General features: G+C 42.1%; 1 protein-coding gene across 1 annotated transcript in view; it reads left to right on the top strand.

Moving 5' to 3' along the window:
- The first annotated feature begins 358 nt into the window (after positions 1-358).
- Positions 359-21,170, top strand: part of SLC35F2 (solute carrier family 35 member F2) — a 65,226-nt gene continuing 44,414 nt past the window's right edge. Inside the window, exon 1 of the mRNA XM_052653198.1 lies at positions 359-467. Within this exon, the coding sequence (XP_052509158.1) occupies positions 370-467 (98 nt within the window). The 5' untranslated portion in view covers positions 359-369. The remainder of the gene's footprint in view (positions 468-21,170) is intronic.

Raw genomic sequence — 21,170 nt, 5'->3', positions numbered from 1 at the left:
TTTGCTGATTTTAAATAAAGGACCTTAAGAACTTGAAATGTATACTGGGTGTCGCCCAGCAGTTAAGCTCCACTGCCAAGGCGGGAAAAAAAAAAAAAAAAAGCGCCCTTTCTCCTGCTGCTCCTTGCTCTCTCTCGGAGGTGCCAGACTGTCATCTGCTGATGGATCGTCTGGCCCCAGGGCCTTGACAGTTAATGATTTGCCGCAGAACGAGTCCGCCCAGCAGAGGTGAGAGAGCGACGCCGGCGAGAGCGACAGCGCAGACCCACTGCCCGTGCCGAGCCCCCACCGGCCGCACAAGCGCCGCCTCCCGTCTTCCGGGACCCGGCACTTCTAGGGGTTCCGGGCGCCGAAGACCGCGGGGCTCCGATGGAGGCCGCCTCGCCGGCGGGACCTAGCGGCCGGCAGCCGCACGCGCCGGGCTCGGCCAGCCTGCTGTTCTGGATCAAGGGCAAACTCTTCACCTGGTGAGTGGAGGGCAGTGCTCCGCGGCCGGCTGGGCTGCGGGCGCCGCAGGGAGCACCCCGGCTCGGGCTCGGCGGCCGCGTGCGTTGGGGGAGCTGGTTCAGGCGGCTCAACATGTGCCGCAGGGGTTTTACTCCTTACTGGCTTTATGAAGCGCTTGGTGTCCCTCCCCGGGCTCCCTCTTAGAAATCGTGGGGATGTGTTTCAGAGGATTTGATGGGAAATTAATTCTTTGGGCATCGTTAGGTCTGTCCCCGGTGGCCTCCCAGCCTGCAGGGGACGGAGCCCCCCGGGGATGCTGTGAAAGAGGGGTCCCCACCCTCGGGCTTTGTAGGTGGGTGAGCTCCTCTCCCTGGAGCCTATGTCCACATTCCACTGCTGCGGAGCCCAGTCCACTAACAGTTGAGTTCACCCAAGTGAAAAATCAGGGTTGAGTTTTCTGGTGCCGCCTGGAGGTAGTCGAGAGCCAGCTCCTTCCCTGGGCTGAGATGAGAGGCGACGCAGCCACCTTTGGGTCCAGGGTCCTCAGAGAAGCTGCTTCTGTTGTCACCATGCTCTGTGGGAAACAGAAGTGTGTTTAAGGGATTGGGAGAGACTCTGGGTCGGGGAAAGCATTTTTGTGGTCGGTGGACGACTTGGAAAATAGAGATAACTCAGGATCTAAATAATGAAAGCCAGCATTCATGGAGCATTCACAGTCAAGTACTGTGCTTAGGAATTTTTATGGATAATATTATTTAATCCTTACCACTTTATGAGATGGCACTGTTGTTATCCCTACTTTGCCGATGGAGAAACAGAAAAAGCTAAAGCAACTTCGCAAGGCCATGCAATGACCTGTGAGGAATGACGCCTGTCCACCTCAGTCTCAGCTGACCTGAAGTGCTCCTGGCCACTGGCTCATTATGACACAGGCTTTTTTTTTTTCTTTTTCAGATCAACAAATCAAATTTTTCATAAAAGGTTGTGAAAACTATGTCTTGAAAAGTCATACCATTTTCAAAACTAGATCAATAATGGTGTATATATTTTTATCATGTAAATAAGAATAGTTTTAAACAGCTGTATATGTTTAAAGGGGAAAGGTGGCCAAAAATCACCTTGTATTATCCAGCAGTGTGCAGTATGCCTGATAATTTAGACAGAAGTTCTCAGCTGGGAGGCAGTATCTAAGAGTACATGTCTTAGAGTAATGTCTAAGAGTACAGACTCAAATTCTGTTTGTGCCACTTACCAGCTGACTGATTGTGGATGAGTCATTTAACTTCTCTGGGCCCCAGTTTTCTCACTTGTAGAATGGGGATAATAACAGTACCTATTTTGTTGTGATATTGTGGAGATAAGTGGCTGACTACACAGGAGGGGCACACAGCTTGGTTCATGGTACTATTCATGGGTTTGTTTCATTCATCATCAGCCCCCAGTTCTTGGGGAATAGGAAGGTGTGGTGTTGCTTTAGGAGATAATAGCAATCCTGAGACTAGACAGACGATACAGCAGATTAGTTTAGCAAGACATAAGAAAGATGAGCAATATTTTTTTTCCCTAATGCTCTAATATTTTCCAAAATCTATTCTATTTTATTAATACCAGGAATATCTCATAGCTTCCTAGACATGAGATGTCTTCTCTCTCTAAACACACTTTTTTTGTGTGCCTCCTTTATTGATTTTTAATTTCTTCCCTGTGTGATAGCTATTTGTATGCATCTTACATTCCTGATGGACAAAGTCCTTAATAGCAGGAATTCAGATCTTTTTCTCCCCCGCCCCCCACAATCCCACAAATGAATAAATGAATAAGGGATGACTAGAGTTCTTGAGACTTCCTTTTCACTCTACCATACTCCCTATAATCTTCCCTTTATTGGTCTTTATTCTGAGGGTCTTGGGCTGGAGCTTTTGGCAAAGCTCTTTTGTTCGTTCAGATTTTCAGTCCTACCTCTGGCAACTGTCCAAACATAAATTCTGATGTGCAGTTTCTCTTTGTTTAACCCAGCAATCAGAAAAATGCATTTTACCCAATATCCAGTACTCCTTATATTTAGTATTTTAAACTCTCAGTGTTAAAACTCATCTCTTCTGCTAGACTTCAAGAGGTGAAGTAGCTCATTACCTTAGGAGCTGGAGGGAGCTGGGTGAAGGAATGGCTCCAGGCTAGAAAGCCTGAACCTTTTTAACTTTTCAGCACTGCAGGAAGTTGTTAGAGGGATGGGCAGTAATGCAGTGTAGGGAGGAGGTAAGGGTGGACTTTAAAAGCCTTCCACGTGGCCTCTGGCCGTTCTCTGCCCAAGGGTATATTCCTCTCCTTCCCACCCCCCCAGAACAGTTCTAGGTTATTCCTGCTTATCTCTGCTCCTTTCTTTAGGTTCATTTGGAGGAATATGAGATGGCTGCCAGTGCTTATTTCTCTTCTTGACAGCGCTTCCAGAAAGTATATGGAGTCCACCTCCCCCTCCAATCCCTATGGTCACTACTTACGTTTAGACCTTTATCATTACTTGCACTTTTGTCACAGCTTCCATTCATGCCTTCATCTACCCTAAATCATCTCATTACAGAGGAACCAGAGTAATGCCAAATAACACTGAAGGGTACCAATAACTGCCATCAAATGAGAATTTTTCCCCCAATAAGTTATCCTTCAGGCTTCCCTAATAGCTCAGTTGATAAAGAATCCGTCAGCAATGCAGGAGACCCTGGTTCGATTCTTGGGTCGGGAAGATCCGCTGGAGAAGGGATAGGTTTCTAACTAACATTTCATCAGTCCTTATAAAAAGTTTTTTTAGTCCCTTTGATAGCAGGTTGGACTTCCCTGGTGGCTCAGATGGTAAAGCGTCTGCCTACAATGTGGGACACCCAGGTTCAATCCCTGGGTCGGAAAGATCGCCTGGAGAAGGAAATGGCAACCCACTCCAGTACTGTTGCCTGGAAAATCCCATGGATGGAGGAGCCTGGTAGGCTACAGGTCCATGGGATCGCCAAGAGTCGAATACGACTGAGCGACCTCACTTCACTTAGATAGCAGGTAAGTAATTTGCCTGAGGGCAGATTGCTGTTGATGATCTCACAGAGGCAGCTGTGAGCAGGGGCCTCAAATCTTAATTCCCTGCCCAGGAATTGAACCTGGGTAGCGCTGTGGTTTCCCTATGGTGGCTCAGACGGTAAAGCATCTGTCTACAATGCCGGAGACCTGGGTTCGATCCCTGGGTGGGGAAGATCCCCTGGAGAAGGAAATGGCAATCCACTCCAGTACTATTGCCTGGAAAATCCCACGGACAGAGGAGCCTGGTAGGCTAGAGTCCATGGGGTCACAAAGAGTGGGACATGACTGAGCGACTTCACTCACTCATAGCGCAGTGGTAGAGAATCCTTCTGCCACAGGTATACACGTGTTCCCCATCCGTATGGCAAAACCAATACAATATTGTAAAGTAATTAACCTCCAATTAGAATAAATAAATTTATTTAAAAAAAGATTTATTTATCATTGAGAAAAAAAAAAATCCTTCTGCCATTGTAGGAGATGCAAGAGACTTGGGTTTGATCCCTGGATCAGGAAGATCCCCTGGAGAAGGGAAGGGCTTACTCCAATATTCTTGCCTGGAGAATTTCATGGACAGAGGAGCCTGGTGGGCTACAGTCCTTGGGGTTGCAAACAGTCCGACATGTCCTACTTAGCAAACAGGAGGCTGGCTTTAAGTGTCTGGCATGAAGCCCATCTTTTTCTTGCTCTAAGAAATGTAAACAAGTGGCCAGTTGTAAATGCCTAATTGTGACCCAACTGTTTCCTGCCTCAGGGAGAGGCAAAGTTGAGATAGTTTCATTTGATTCATGTTGTTGTTGTTCAGTTGCCAAGTGGTGTCCGACTCTTCGCGGCCCGATGGACTGTAGAATCATTTGATTCTAAACTAAACTTCTGCAGTACTATTTCAGAAATCTCACTGCATCATGTTGAGGGTGAAATTTTTGGCTTCCTCCCATTACCTGCACAGTGGTTTGCAATTTGGGGAAGCTCTTGGGGGGCACTGAAGTTTCCTCTGGGTCCATTATGGAGGCAAGATGGGAAGTAGAAGCTGGCGGGGTCCTGGGCTGGCCTTTGGCCCCTACTCGGTCTGTGGCTTTGCCTGTTTTACAGTTGGGTTTTTGTGCAAGATGTTTGAAGACAGGGTTCTGCAGTTAAAACAAGGCTGAGCGCCATTGGTTACTGAATGGAGCTCAAGCTGTGTCTATTGGTACTGCTTCTGGTCGCTGTTCCCTCCTTTTCTTTCCTCCCCCTCTCCCTTCCTCCCTCCTTTGCCTTCTTACCTGAACACAATTATTATATTTTTAGAGGTTTTTATTATAATAAAATATACATAACGTAAAGTTTACCATTTTAACCATTTAAAGTGTCTAGTTCAGTGACATTACGTACATTCACAATGTTGTGCATCCATCACCACTCTCCATTTCCAGAACTTGTTAATTATTCCAAATGGAAACCCTAAACCTGTTATACCCTAACTCCACATCCCTTTCTCCCCACAGCCCTTGGTAACCACTATTTTGCATTCTGTCTCTATAAATTTGACTATTCTAGATCCCTGTTATAAATGGAATCATGCAAAATTTTTCCTTTTTTTGAGAACTCAAAGTTCTTGACATGAACTGTAAGGCTGTCTATCATTGGTCCACTTCCCTCTCCAGGCTTATTTCCCAGGACGTCCATCTCTCATGTGGTGGCCCAGCAACACTGGCATTCCTCTGAGTGCCTTGCTGCCAACATGTCATAGTCCATGTCTTTATACTCGTACCTCCCTCCTTGAATGCTTTCCTATCTGACCTCATGGCTGCTTAAAGACTCTTTGCAGACAGCACTAAGTTAGGCAGTCTTCTTCCTTGGCTCCTTGCTGTCTCTCTGTTGGGTGCCCTTCCTCTATGTTCTTCTGTACCTGTTTCCTAACTCATTACATTACCATACTGTAACAAAAAAGTAGTTTTCACGAGCTACAGCTATGGAAGAAGCGAATTGCCTCTCAAGGTAGCTGCTTGTGTACATTAGTTTTGGTAAGTTTATTAAAAAGTTATAAAGCTTCCTTATATTATTATTTACTGAGGAACATCAGAGAAAATGAAGTATTTCATGCAGGTGAATTTTGCAGGTAACTTTTGACACACTTTTTTAAAAATATTAAGACTTACTTTTAAACCTAATCAAAGTGGCACTGTTTATGTAATGGATTACTCATTTCTATTGTCATAATTTTGGGCAACAGTTCTTCCCCATTTAATTGGTTTGTATCAAACAACTGTCTAGGTTAGGCCAACCCACTGAATTACTTAGTGAGTCCATTTGCAACTAATCCTGGAGATTTCACCAAGGAAAAAATCCATCATTTAGAAGTCTTCATGGTATATTTAAAATAGAAATGAGACTACTTGCCTTTTAATAAACAAAGTGCATTCAACATAGTACCTTTTCTTAATGATTCAGGATCATCATTATGATGATTATAATTAAAATTATTCTGCTGAGTAGTCATAATATGCTAAGAGGCCATTTGACTTAATATTTTGTCTTAATTTTTTTTTTGGACTTCTTTCTCATAGTTGTCACACATGATTTTTTTCTGTATTATGGAGCATATCTAAAAGTCTACATTTTTCTAGATTATGACTTCTAACCAATTAATGCTATAGAAACTAGATAACCCATTTCTTAGAATTGCTCATAGTCAAAGTATAAATAGGCCCTGTATAAAGATTTAAATGGTTTTTATTTTAATAAATTATAAAAACTTTAAGTCTACAGATAGTGGGACTTCTTTTTAGATGGTTACAGGGGTCTGTGTTAATTAAAGTCATCAGATAAGTAATATGTCATGAAAACTTGGTTATTTATGCCAATGATTCAGAGAAAGATTCCATTAAAAACCACCTGTGAATCTCAGACTTCTTTCTAGTCATTTCTTGGAAATCAGAGTATTTAAGGAACGTATTGATTCAGTTTCTGCACTCCAGCAAATCCTACTGAGAGCTTGAGGCTAGTATTAATATGCTATATGACTATATTACTATGCTAGTATTACTATGCTGCTGCTAAGTCGTTTCAGTTGTGTCTGACTCTCTGTGACCCCAGAGATGGCAGCCCACCAGGCTCTCCCATTCCTGGGATTCTCCAGGCAAGAACACTGGAGTGGGTTGCCATTTCCTTCTCTAGTATGATTTAGAGCCTCCCAGAATAGTACTCTTGTATTACGGAATATTTTTTCTTTTTGAGTTTTTATTTTATGATGGAGTGTAGCTGACTAATAATGTTGTGATAGTTTCAGATATACAGCAAAGCTACTCAGCTCTATGTATAAATGTATCTGTTGCAGGAAGGGGGATCCCTCCCAGGGTCCCAGAGAGCTGTTGTGTAACACTCAGAAATAAATTGTCCAAGGAGACATACATGCTGACAAAGCAAGAGATCTTACTGGGAAAGGGCACCCGTGCAGAGAGCAGTAAGGTAAGGGAACCCAGGAGAACTACTCTGCCATGCGACTCTCAGTCTCAGGTTTTATGGTGATGGGATTAATTTCTGGGTTGTCTTTGGCCAACCATTCTGACTCAGAGTCCTTCCTGGTGGTGCACACATTGGTCCACCAAGATGGATGCCCGTGAGAAGGATTCTGGGAGGTGGTCTGACATGTGGTGTCTCCTTTTGACCTTTCCTGAACTGGTTGGTGGTGGCTTATTAGTTCCATGTTTCTCCCTAGGACTTCCTGTTGTAAAATAACTCATGCAAATGGTTACTATGGTGCCTGGCCAGGGTAGGCAGTTTCAGTAAGTGTGCTTCCCCTAACATATCCATTAGGAGAATATTTCTTAAGCTTTCCACGTGGTGTCAAGTCAGAGATAAAATAATGTTGAAAGCCAATCTTTGTTGAGGAAACTTTACTTAGTATACCTAGAGCAACCTCACTCTTCCAGGACATCACGTGGATTAACTCATGTAATCCTTACAATAATCCTCTGCAGTGTTATACTTGCATTGCCAGGCCCCTAGACACATTTGGAAGCTGAGGCACTGAGAGGTTCAATCTTATTCCCTAATGGGATTAGTCGTATAGCAGTAAGGAAAGCAGCCAGGTTTCATCTCCTCCAAGTCAGTCTGGTCCCAGCGCCCGGGCTGCTACCACTGTGGTGACGCTCCCTCCTCTGAGCTGGACACCAAACAGAAAAAATCAAGCCCGGGACAATTTTACCCTCTAGAGTTTTTGTTCTGGGCTGTTCGTATCCCCTTAGGGTTCCAGGGAGAATATAAAGTCACAAGATAAATATAATTCTTTTCCTGGAGCATCATTTCTTTTTTAGCTTCCAGTTGCATGGAAGTGTATTACTCATAATCCCTGGCACATGACATGCTTTCATAGTTGGCCCATAAATGACTAAATTAGTTTTTTTTTTGCATGCAATATGTTCCTATATACCTACTATCAGCCCTGAAACTGGCATTTACTGGTAATTTTCATCTACCTTTTTCAAACGGTTGACTGAAAAATTCGTCACATCCTGAAAATAGAGAATATTTCACTTGGTGGGAATGTTTAGGACTCCTAGCCCAGGAGACAGCATCTCAGAGGCCCTGAAAAACTGCTCTGAGCAGGCAGGAGAGGGAGTCAGGCAATATACAAATTTGCAACAAAGGGATCGGGCAGGCTGACCATCACAGATTATTGTTAAGTAAGGAAAACCAGGTTATCAAGGAATTTAGCACCTTTCTATGTATGAGAAGATGCAAGAGTCTGGGATTATTAAAGTCATTTCTTTCATATGCATTTCAGCTATCTGGGGCCAGCATCCTGCAATTTTACAAAAGTATTCTTTTCTCTCTTGAAGTCCCTTACGGCTCACCAGCTCACACTGGAGGACTGTAATCGCTGATGACTGGAACATCCTTAAGTTCCTTGGGTAGAGAGTGGTGCCATTTGTTGGCAGGGCTCAGAAATTCACATTTGGTGATGCCATTTCTTGCTAGCTGATATGGCAGGAAATATTTCATTTCATACTATCCCTTCTTTCCTAACCAAAGATAATCACCATCCTAAATCCTTCTTTCACCATTTCCTTGCTCTTATTTTGGTATAGTTTTCTACCTGTATACATTTCTAAAACTTATATTTTATTATCTTTTTTGTTTAAACTGTTTAAAAAGGGTATGTTATGAATAATCTGTTGGGATTTATTTACACCCCCCATATCGCATTGCTAAGATTCATCTGTATTGTTGCCTGATGCTGCAAAATATTCCCTTTTGCTTCATATAATATTCTTTCTTGTGAGTATACCACATTTTATGTTCTCATTCCGTTGAGGGGCATTTGGGCTTTTTCCTATGTGTTTTGGAGTAGTGAACAGGAGTTTTAGGAACATTCTTCTACTGTCTTCTATTGATCACTTGTAAGAGCTTCTTTGATACATACACATGCACACACACATACACCTATGAGAGGAATTGCTGGATTAGAGGGTATGTGATTGTTCAACTTTATAAAGTAAATGCCAAACTTTTTCCAAAGTGTTTGTATGAATATGAGAAATCCTGTGAAACAAATATCCTAACATTTGATGTTATCATACTTTAAGATTTTTACAATCAAGTGAATGTAAAAGAGTATCTTAATTTGTGTATCCCTGATCAATAATGAAGCTGGGTCTCTGTGTATGTTTATTGGCTTTATTTGTTTCCACTTTTGAGAAATACTCATATTACCTGTGAAATACCCATCTCTTGCTATTACTTTTATATCAAATGACATCTCTATGGGCTTCTTTTATGGTTCAGCTGGTAAAGAATCTGCCTGCAATGTGGGAGACCTGGGTTCGATCCCTGGGTTAAGAATATCCTCTGGAGAAGGGAGAGGCTACCCACCCAAGTATTCTGACCTGGAGAATTCCATGGCCTGTATAGTTCATGGGGTCACAAAGACACAACTGAGTGACTTTCACACATAAATACGCAATGCAATTTACATAGATTTTTAAAGATGCCACCTGAGAGCTTAAAAAATTGGGGCTTGTATCAGGTTCCCCACTAATGCTCATTTACTTCTCTTTGCCTGATGCTGGCAGTTCCATTTGAAAAGGTTGAGAGTGGTTGAGAGCTGGCAGGCATAAATTAGGAGCAAATGAAGCAGACTAAGGAGGAGAGTGAGTTTTTCTGGTTTAAGGTCTGTGGAATGTTGAAAGACTGTCATGACTCACTCCCTTACACCTCCCTTCCCCTCCCAGACCCAGTCCTCAGGAACTTTCAGACTTAGATTCCTGTTTTCTTTTGGTGCCTGGTTGGTGTTTGAATAGTGTATGAATTTGATTGTTAGAAGAGAAATCCAGCTGACCACTGTTGTAGGTAAAAAGGAAGATTTATGACTTCACAGAATTCAAGGAGGGTTTAAGTGCCAAACCACAGAGAGCAGAGAAGCAGATGGAGCCAGGAACCCAAACCACAGTGGGATTCTCTGCCTGTCTATTTGTGCTTTGCTGTCGCTGTTGACTTCATTCTTCTAACTGCAGACCAGTTGATTTTCTTCATTTGAGGATTATATCTTGCCATTTAAAACACACAAAACAGAAAACAACAAAACCCTCAAATTTTGAAATCCGTATTTTTGTTTTGATAATCCACAAGGGATGTACATTTAGATTTTCCAATGGTTAAAAAAAATAGTTCTTCAAAACTTCCTATTCAGCCTCAGCCTCAATGGGTAGGCAGTATTAGGAATTTAAAATTTTATGGGTGGTGGCTTCTTGGTTGCCCATCGAGAACAGGGTTAGTCTGTTTTCTTCCATGCCTTTGCCAGACTGGGCTGGGTAGAGATATGGTTGTACGTCTGTCACAGGATTTTAAACTCTAGCCATCTAGACTCTTGAAACTGCAGTGTGCTAATTACCCAGTACTGATCCCATCCTTCTGAATTTACCCTTCCCCCATCCCTGTCCCCAGCTTGTCAGCCCTCCTGACCTTGGATGGTGTTTCATATTGGTTGCCCCTTTCGGAATTCTCACTCAGGAGTCTGGGGAGAGGGAGAATCCAAGAGGTGGAGGCCACATCCTCTACATATTGCCCACAGCTAGTGCTTCTCCAGCGCCTTCTTGTTCGCTTCCCTTGTGGCTCAGCAGGTAAGGAATCCGCCTGCAATGCAGGAGACCCGGCTTCGATCCCTGGGTGGGGAAGACCCTGGCAGAAGGGAATGGCAGCCCACTCCAGTGTTCTTGTATGGAGAATCCCAGGGACAGAGGAGCCTGGCGGACTGCAGTCCATGGGGTCGCAAAGAGTCGCACACAACTGAGCGACTAACACTTTCCTTTTAACCTCCCCCTTGTAGGCCGTAGGACTCAAGTTTCTCTGATCTGTGTCCAAAGAGAATGCTGCTGCTGCTGCTAAGTCGCTTCAGTCGTGTCCAACTCTCTGCGACCCTATAGATGGCAGTCCACCAGGCTCCCCCGTCCCTGGGATTCTCCAGGCAAGAACACTGGAGTGGGTTGCCATTTCCTTCTCCAATGCATGAAAGTGAGAAGTGAAAGTGAAGTCGCTCAGTCATGTCCGACTCTTAGCGACCCCATGGACTGCAGCCTACCAGGCTCTTCTGTCCATGGGATTTTCCAGGCAAGAGTACTGGAGTGGGGTGCCATTGCCTTCTCTGCCAAAGGGAATAGGTGAGTTGAATATGTGTTTCAGACTTTCTCTTTTCAGCCAATCAAAATTGGAGGGCAGAGAGAGGATACCATAAATACATATGTCTTTCTTAATTTCATTAGAACACCCCTTCTTAGAATAATTGTGGAACATATAATCAAATGCATGTGTTAATGCTCATTGTTAGAAATTCAGGGTAATTTGTATCAGTTGATCTCCTTGCATGGTATCATAATCCTCAATATTGTATACTTTATTTTTGTTATTATCAGAGAGGTGAGGTAATATGTAGGATGGGAAAATACAAACTTGGAACAGCTGAAACTCAGTTTCTTACCTATTCAGTTGTACTTGTAATCCCTTTCTCACTAAAGCTTTTATGAGATTTAAATGAAACAACATATATAAGCACTTAGTATGACACCCGGCATAGTTATTTTTATTGTCTCCTCAATCTTGTTAGGATAATAAGAAAGGTATTTTGAGTCCCTAATAAATGCTGTCCTTGGTTTCAGTTTCACATGGTCAGCCGAGGCCTCAAAACATTAAATGGAAAATTCCAGAAATAGACAGTTCATAGGTTCTAGATTGCGTGCTGCTCTGAGTCGTGTGGTAAAATCCTGTGCTGTCTGCTGCATCCACCTGGGATTTGATTCATCTCTTTGTTCTGCTCTCCTGCCCATTAGTCACTTGTGGCATCTTGATGATCAGATCGACTATTTTTGTGTTCATGTCACCATTAGATTACTTAAAAATGGCCCACAGATGCAAGAGTAGTGATGCTGGCAGTTTGCATACAGCACAGGGAAGCCATAAGGTATTTTCTTTAATTAAAATGGTGAAAGTTCTCTGTTTAATGAGGGAAAAAACTTGTCTGCTGAAGTTGCTAAGATGTATGTAAGAACGAATCTTCTGTGAAACTGTGAAGAAGAAAAGAGAAATGTGTGCTAGTTTTGCTGACTCAAACTGCAAAAGTTACAGCCACAGGGATTTCCCTGGCAGTCCAGTGATTAAGAATCCACCTTGCAATGCAGGGAACGTGTGTTTGATCCCTGATTGGGGAACTAAGATCTCACATGCTGCAGAGCAACTAAGCCCACGTGCCGCAGTTACTGAGCCAGAACCTGTTCGCCACAGTTGGAGAGCCCACTTAGCAACTGCTGAGCCCACAACTAGAGTCCCTGAGCTGCAACGAAGATCCCACATGCTGCAACTAAGACCTGACGCACCTAAACAGAGCAAAATAAAATAAAAGTTACAGCCACAGTGTGTGATAAATACTTAGTTAAGATTAAGATGGAAAACACATTAAACCTGTACTATAAAATATTCTGAGAGCTCACATTCACATAACTTTTATTATAATATATTGTTATAATTGCTCTACTCTGTTATTAGTTACTGTTGTTAATCTCTTCCTTCATGTATAAATTAACTTTGTCATGAGTATGTATGTATAGGAAAAAACATAGCATGTGTAGGGTTGAGTACTATATACATTTTCAGTCTTCCACTGGGATTCTTGGAATGTATCCTCATAGATAAAGGGGAGAGGGCTACTGTACTGGAGTATAATAGTTATTATAAGCCACATTGCTTGGGCTGCTCCCCAGGTTCTACTGTTTATTAGCTGTATAATATTGGGCAAGTTGCTTAATGTCTTGTGCTTCAGTTTCTTTATCTATAAATAGCAAAAGAATATTACCTATTTTATAGGATTGCTGGGAGGATTACATGAATTAAAATTATGAAATTGTTAGAACAGTGCTTGGTAAGAAATGTGCATTCAACAAGTGTCAGATATTATTGTTACTGTAAATAGTAATAATAGTAATAGTAACAATAGTAACAACAGCAATAATAGTAACAGTACTGGATATTATATGAATGTAAGGGGAAGGCACAAAAATCCCCATGACACACTTTCTGCATTTATAATCTAGTAAAACAAATGAAACAGGAATCTAAAACACTACAGACATATAGTAGAAAGTGGGAAGGAGAGTTACAAGGCAAATGCTATAGGAATTGAGGGATAAATATTCTAGAACTGTGCACCCTTCTTACTATCTTTCTTCCCACAATTATTTCATTTTCTTAGCATAGCAGAATGGAAAGAACACAGGCTTTAGAATCTTATTTGAATTTTAATCTAGCTGCAAGGCTTCCCTGGTGGCTCATATGGTAAAGAATCTGCCTGGAATGCAGGAGAACAAGCTTTATTCCTGGGTTGGGCAGTTCCCCTGGAGAAGGAAATGGCAGCCCACTCTGCTATTCTTGCTTGGAGAATTCCAAGGACAGGGGAGCCTGGTGGGCTACAGTCCATGGGGTTGCAAAGAGCTGGACACGACTGAGCGACTTTCACTTTCCTAGTGTTACTATTTATTTGTTATAACTTGGTTAAAGGACTTTGAACTTTGGCAAAAGAATACCTACATTTTAGGTTTGTATAAAAATCCATGAAGTTAATATATGTAAAAGCTCAGTACTTGTCAGTGATTGGCACTTGTCTTCCTTTTTGTTGTAGAGAGGGTGAGTATTAATGTTTCCCCTATACTCCTGACTATCTTAGAGTCATGCGGGACATGATATGTAAGAGGAAATCTCTGGATTTCCAACTGTACTTTTGTTCTTTTACATAGAACTAGTTCAATAGTTTCTTGTTTGATGGCATGGTTTCACTTTCTTCCCAGCAAATGATGAAAGTGTTTTAATCCAGGATGGCTCCTGATCAACTTTGTTTGCAGTTACTTAATACGCTTTTTACTTGATGTGATTATCTTGTTACTTAAGGCCATTCATTGGGTTGGATGTAAAGAGTTAAATAACATTATGATTCAAATATTAAGTGTCATATGCGACTAACTTGACTTGGTGCCCTAGTGTTCTATTGCTGTTATAACAGATTACTACAAATTTAGTGACTGAAAACAACAGATTTATTATCTTACAGTTCCTTAGGGCAGAAATCTGACACAGGTCTCACTGGGCTAAAAAGGAAGACATCAGCTGGGTTGTGTTCTTCTCTGGAGGCTCTAGGGAGAGTGGATAGCCTTGCCTTTTCACTTTCTGGAGGATGCCTGTATTCCTTGGTTTTGGCCCCTTCCCCCATCTTCAAAACCAGCAACGTTGCTTCTCTTGGACTCTATTTATGTAGTCATACCACCCTCAACCACAGATGGAAAAGGGTTTTCCTTTTAAGGACTCATCTCAAGGTACTTAACCATAATTACATTTGCAAAGTTCCTTTTGCCCTAGGGAAAAAACTATTTTCCTAACTTGATATTTCTGACAACAAATGTGGGGGTGGTGGTTGTGGTTTCTCACATCAACAAATTTACCAGCTCTTCTGACACAAATTGGGTGTACCTACAATTTAGTTATGATACTGTTTGGAATTAGTGCAGACTCCACAGGCGCTTTTCAGGTGGCTCAGTGGTAAAGAATGCTCCTGCCAAGCAAGAACATGGGTCCAATCCCTAGTTTGGATGATCCCTGGAGAAGGAAATGGCAGCCCACTTCAGTATTCTTGCTTGGGAAATCCCGTGGACAGAGGAGCCTGGCAGGCTACCGTCCATGGGGTTGGTTGCAAAAGAGTTGGACATGACATAGCATTTAAACAGCAGCAGCCCTAAAGTTTGCCCTATTTTGTGGAAAGTTTTATTTTCATTTTAGGTTCGAAGGATTTATTAACAGAAGAAACCACTTGTAGTTACACACAAATGAACACTTTCAGTATTTAATACAGGATTATTATTTAACTTAATTTCAATATGTTGTTGTTCATAAGTTGTGTATGACTCTTGGACACCCTATTTACTGCCGGGCTCCCCTGTCTTTCACTGTATCCTAGAGTTTGCTCGTATTCTTCCCAGCAAATGATGAAAGTGTTTTAATCCAGGATGGCTGCTGATCAATTCTGTCTGGAATCCAGTGTCCATTGAGTTGGTGATGCTATCTAACCATTTTATCCTCTGCCACCCCCTTCTCCTTTTGCCTTCAATCTTTCCCAGCATCAGGAACTTTTCCAATAAGTCAGTTCCTCACATCCGGTGGCCAAAGTATTGGAGCTTCAGCTTCAGCATCAGTCCTTCCAATGAATATTCAGGACTGATTTCCTTTAGAATGGACTGGTTTGATCTCCTTGCTGTCCAAGGGACTCTAAAGAGTCTTCTTCAGCACCACAGTTCGAAAGCATCAATTCTTTGGCTCTCAGCCTTCATTATGGTCCAACTCTCACATCTGTACATGAATACTGGAAAATCCATAGCTTTGACTAGATGGACCTTTGTTGACAAAGTGATGTCTCTACTTTTTAACACGCTGGCTAGATTTGTCATAGCTTTCTCTTCAAGGAGCAAGTGTCTTGTAATTTCATGCCTGCAGTCACCATCTACAGTGATTTTTGAAGCCAAAGAAAATAAAATCTGCCACTGCTTCCACTTTTTCCCCTTCTTTTTGCCATGAAGTGATGGGCCAGATGCCATGATCTTAGTTTTTTGAACGTTGACTTTTAAGCCAGCTTTTTTACTCTCTTTCACCCTCATCAAGAGGCTCATTAGTTCTTCTTCGCTTTCTGCCACAAGGATGGTGTCCTCTGCAGATCTGCGGTTGTTGATATTTCTCCCAGCATTCTTGATTCCAACTTGTGATTTATCCAGCCTGGCATTTCCCAAGATAGACTCTGCCTATAACTTAAATAAGCAAGTTGATAATGTGCAGGCTTGTCGTATTCCTTTCTCAATTTTGAACCAGTTGTTGTTCTGTGTCCAGTTCTAACTGTTACTTCTTGACCCACATACAAATTTCTCAGGGGACAGGTAAAGTGGTCTGGTATTCCCATCTCCTTAAGAATTTTCCACAGTTTATTGTGATCCACACAGTTAAAGGCTTTAGGATAGTCAATGAAGCAGAAATAAATGTTTTTTTTCTGGAGTTCCCTTGCTTTCTCTGTGTTCCAATGAATGCTGGTGATTTGGTCTCTGATTCCTCTGCCTTTTCTAAATTCAGCTTATACAATTCCAAATTCCCAGTTTATGTACTGCTGAAGTCTAGCTTGAAGGATTTTGAACATAACCTTACTAGCATGTGTAATAAGCACAATAGTATGGTAGTTTGAACATTCTTTGGCATTGCCTTTCTTTGGGATTGGAATGAAAACTGACCTTTTCCAGTTCTGTGGTCACTGCTGAGTTTTCCAAATTTGCTGGCATATTGAGTGCAACACTTTAACAGCATCATTTTAGGATTTTAAATACCTCAGCTGGAATTCTGTCACTTCCACTAGCTTTGAGGTAATGCTTCCTGAGGCTCACTTGACTTCATACTCCAGAATGTCTGGCTCTAGGTGAGTGACCACACCACTGTGGTTATCTGGGTCATTAAGACTTTTTTTGTATAGTTCTTCTGTGTATTCTTGCCACCTCTTTTTAATATCTTCTGCTTCTGTTAGGTTCATTCCATGTCTGTCTTTTATTGTGCCCATCCTTAAATAAAATATTCCCTTGATAGCTCCAATTTTCTTGAAGAGATCTCTAGTATTTCCCATTGTATTGTTTTCCTCTATTTCTTTGCATTGTTCATTTAAGAAGGCCTTTTTATCTCTCCTTCATATTCTCTGGAACTCTACATTCAGCTGGGGATATCTTTCCCCTTTTCCCTTGCCTCTTAAATTTCAATATTTAGTAAAGGGTTATTTAACTTAATTTCAATATGCAGTCATTAAAAGGAAAGAGAAATACAAACAATAGAGAAGATTAACAGCATATATATCACCAAATTGTGCTGACCAACATCCAGACTTAAATGGCATGCTGGAAAGTCCCTCATTAACAGCAATCTGGGGTCCCAACTGGGGGAAGGACCCTGGGTGATTCATCTGCTCCATGTGTGAGACTTCAGACTGTAGTTTCAGAGGCTACCACTTATAACCCCAGGCTGCAAACTGATATCATTGTCAGTTTGTGGGCAAAAGTTCAGCTCTGGTTTTACATTAATCTTTCCTTTTTTTAAAAAATTTTTTATTTATTATTTTTGTCTGTGCTGGGTCTTTGTTGCTGTGCACAGACTGTCTGGCTTTGCTTAGGCTCTAGAAGGCACAGGCTTCAGTAGTTGTGGCACACAGGCTTCATTGCCCAATGGCATGTGGGATCTTTCCAGAGCAGGTATCAAAGCCATGTCTCCTGCATTGGCAGGCAGATCCTTAACCAGTATAGCACCAGGGAAGCCCCATTATTTCAATTTTTTTACAATGCTGTTTGTTTGTTTGTATTTCATTAGACCCCAGGAAGTTAGCTAGATCTCTAGGGGCTCAAGAATTCCAAGACGCATTCTTGGAATGGGTTTTATCTAAAGTGCCTCCTGACTTGCTTTGCTTGCAGGCAGGCACGGAATTCTGGCAGTGTCCAGGCAGGTCAGAAGCCGATCAGAGGCCTGCTCTCCTGCTTCTGAAGCCTGAACAGAACTTCCTCCATTTTAATTTCCCTAACATGCCCCCACCTCCCAACCTTCCATTTCAGACACCAGTCATGAGTCCCAGGTTGTCACCTTGTATTTCTGCTGATCAACCAGAGGTTAGTGAATGTTTTCATTGGTGACCCCATGGACTGTAGCCCATCAGACTTCTCCGTCCATTGAATTCTCCAAGCAAGAATACTGGAGTGGATAGCTATTCTCTTCAGGGGAATCTTCCCAACTCAGGGATTGAATCTGGGTCTCCCTCATTTGCTACAAATTCTTTACAGCCTTAGCCACCAGGGAAGCCCCCATTAGGTAGCAAAGTGATTAATTCATTGGTCATTAGTGATTAACTCAACCTCCAGCCTCTTTCCTCTTCCTTGGGAGTAGAGCTGAAAGTTCCAGCCGTCTAATTGGTGGCTGGTTTCCCTGGCAACCAGTCCTTTACCCTTAGGGGCTTTTTTAAAGTCATATTATTAACATAAACTCTGGCGTGGTTTAAAGGGCCTGTTATGAATAACTAAAGATGATTCTTTCTTCTTTATTACTCTGGAGCTATTTCAGGATCTGGAGACCAACAAATAAAAAAAGGTGGTCCTTTCACTTTCTCTGTCTCCAAAATCACTGTAGATGGTGACTGCAGCCATGAAATTAAAATTTGATGCTTGCACCTTGGAAGAAAAGCTATGACAAACCTAGACAGCATATTAAAAAGCACAGACATTACTTTGCTGACATTAGTCAAAGCTATGGTTTTTCCAGTAGTTATGTGTGGATGTGAGAGTTGGACTATAAAGAAGGCTGAGCGTCAAAGAATTGATGCTTTTGAACTGTGGTGTTGGAGAAGACTCTTGAGAGTCCCTTGGACTGCAAGGAGATCAAATCAGTCAATCCTAAAGGAGATCAATCCTGAGTATTCATTGTAGGGACTAGTAATGAAGCAGAAGCTCCAATACTTTGACCACCTGATGCAAGAAGCTGACTCATTAGAAAAGACTCTGATGCTGGGAAGGATCAAAGGCAGAAGAAGGGGATGACAGAGGATGAGATGGTTGGATGGCATCACCAACTCAATGGACATGAGTTTGAGCAGGCTCCGGGAGATGGTGAAGGTCAGGGAAGCCTCGTGTGCTGCAGACCATAGGGTCACAAAGAGTCGGAAATGACTGAGCAACTGAACAACTCTCTTTTTTAAAAAATTAGTTAATTAATTAGGCCGCCTCGGATCTTAGTTGCAGCATGCTGGATCTTCGATTGTTATTGTGGCATGTGAAATCTTTCTTCAGTTGAGGGCATGTGGGATCTAGTTCCCTGACCTGGGATGGAACCCAGCCCTCAAAAGTTGGGAATGCAGAGTCTTTGCTACTGGATCACCAGGGAAGTCCCCTTTCAGTCTTATCATTTAGGAAATTATAAGGACTTTAGGATTTGGCCAGGAGCCAAGACTAAAATATATATTTTTTATATCATAATATTGTATATGTAAGGTGAAGTATTCATAGGTTCCAGGGTACTAGGGCATGGAGATATTTTGGGAGACATTATTCTGTCTAGAACATTTGGTGATAGAGTCTAAAATTGGTTCCAGTTAAAAAAAGATAACTTTAGAGCACAGAGACCATCTGGATGCTGGTACAAATGTAAGCAATAATTCATAAAATATCAAGAAAACATTTCTCAACTCATCTAACCCTCACCTTTGCACATGGTCCTTGTTTGAAATAATCAACCAATAATTGGTTCTCTTTTTAGGTTGTTCCACAGGTTTGAAAGAGATTTGGTAGCTGCTAATTTCTTTGAATGAGCTGCATCTCTAGGCTCCAGGCATGCTGGAGAATTCATAATACCACTGTCTGCTGGGACCTATAAGCAGATAAGGCAGAGGGTCCCTGGAGAAAGAGAACCAGGCATGGTTTTCTTGACATTAGAGCATGGCCTAAGCTATTTTGTGATCTAAGCCTGACCACAATCCTTGATCAGGTCTCAGTATTCAATGATCTTAAAGACAAAAGAACAAATGTGTTCTTAGGCAAGAAAAGTAACAATAGCTAAGGAATAAATCAGTTATAAAGACTCCCAATTACATTTCAGTGGTAAAGATGGCCAGTATGTGGGTTCTTGGTCTGTTTTGTGGAACTGACCCCTCCTCCGACCACATGCTCAACCACCAGATCTACTGGAATCTAAGGAATGATGATGTTGACCTTTTCTGACCCTGGAGATTTCAGTCAACTATAGCTTGTACTTTGTCAACTTTAGTTCCAATTCTGTGCTGACTTCTTCTCTGCTCAAGTCCCTTCATGAATATATGTGAACCCTTAGCTTCAAGCTTCTCCAGCTTTGTTGTTAGTGAGACACTGCTTTGGGAAAGATACCTGTTGTTCTTACTCGCTGCAAGTAGTAATCCTTCCTTCTCCTGCTCTTGGGCTTTTGGTTGTGTCTTTTAGCTTAACACCCACTAAGAAGTGATCCCAGTTTTCAGGTAACAGAACAGCAGTTCCTATTCCCTTTCTCTTAACCTGAGCAGCATGACAAAGTCAGGGAATAGGAATAGGAAAGGGAATAGGAATTCCTGTTCTGTTCTCTGAAAACTGGGATCATTTCTTAATGGGTGTTAAGCCAAAAGACACAGCCAAAAGCCCTAGCGCAGGAGAAGGAAGGATTAGGAAATAGCAATCCACTCAAATATTCTTGCCTGGAGAATTCCCTGGACAGAGGAGCCTGGTAGGCTACAGTCCATAGGGTCACAAAGAGTCAGACACGACTGAGTGACTATCACTCACTCAGTTGTTTCTTTACTGTTTTTCTTCACTGTTGTATTGTGAATTTCATGAAGGCAGGCTCTCTATTATTTTTCTATATTCTGAGAGTCTGATATGGTATCCAGAACTAAAAAATAATTTGCCGAATTGAAAAGGGTACTAATAAGAAGATGGTAATAAAGGTCACCGTGGGTTGTAGCAGTTATCTGCCAGGTTGGACTATTTTCACTAAGCAGTCTGTAGGTAGGAGTAGTATACTACTGCAAAGCCTAGCCCACTCCTGAAAAAAAGACCCAGGTACAAACTTGATTAGATTATCACTGAAGAATTGATGCTTTTGAACTGTGGTGTTGGAGAAGACTCTTGAGAGTCCCTTGGACTGCAAGGAGGTCAAACCAGTCTATCCTAAAGGAAATCAGTCCTGAGTGTTCTTTGGAAGGACTGATGTTAAAGCTGAAACTCCAATACTTTGGCCACCTGATGTGAAGAACTGACTCACTGGGAAAGACCCTGATGCTGGGAAAGATAGAAGGCAGGAGGAGAAGGGGTTGACAGAGGATGAGATGGTTGAATGGCACCACCGACTTGATGGAGATGAGTTTGAGCAAACTTCAGGAGATGGTGAAGGACAGGGAAACCTGGCATGCCGCAGTCCATGGGGTTGCAAAGAGTCGGACATGACTGAGCAACTGAACTGAATTGAGATAGATCAGCTCCCTCGAACAAGCTGCAGCTTTCTATTACAGGTGCAGTTACTGAAAAATACCTTAAGTGGCTATTTTCTCCATCCACACTTCTCTATTTGTGTGAGGATGTGTGTGTATG

This window comes from Budorcas taxicolor, chromosome 15 (genome assembly GCF_023091745.1).
Source record: "Budorcas taxicolor isolate Tak-1 chromosome 15, Takin1.1, whole genome shotgun sequence".
NCBI lineage: Eukaryota > Metazoa > Chordata > Mammalia > Artiodactyla > Bovidae > Budorcas > Budorcas taxicolor.
This window is presented reverse-complemented; position numbering and strand designations above follow the sequence as displayed.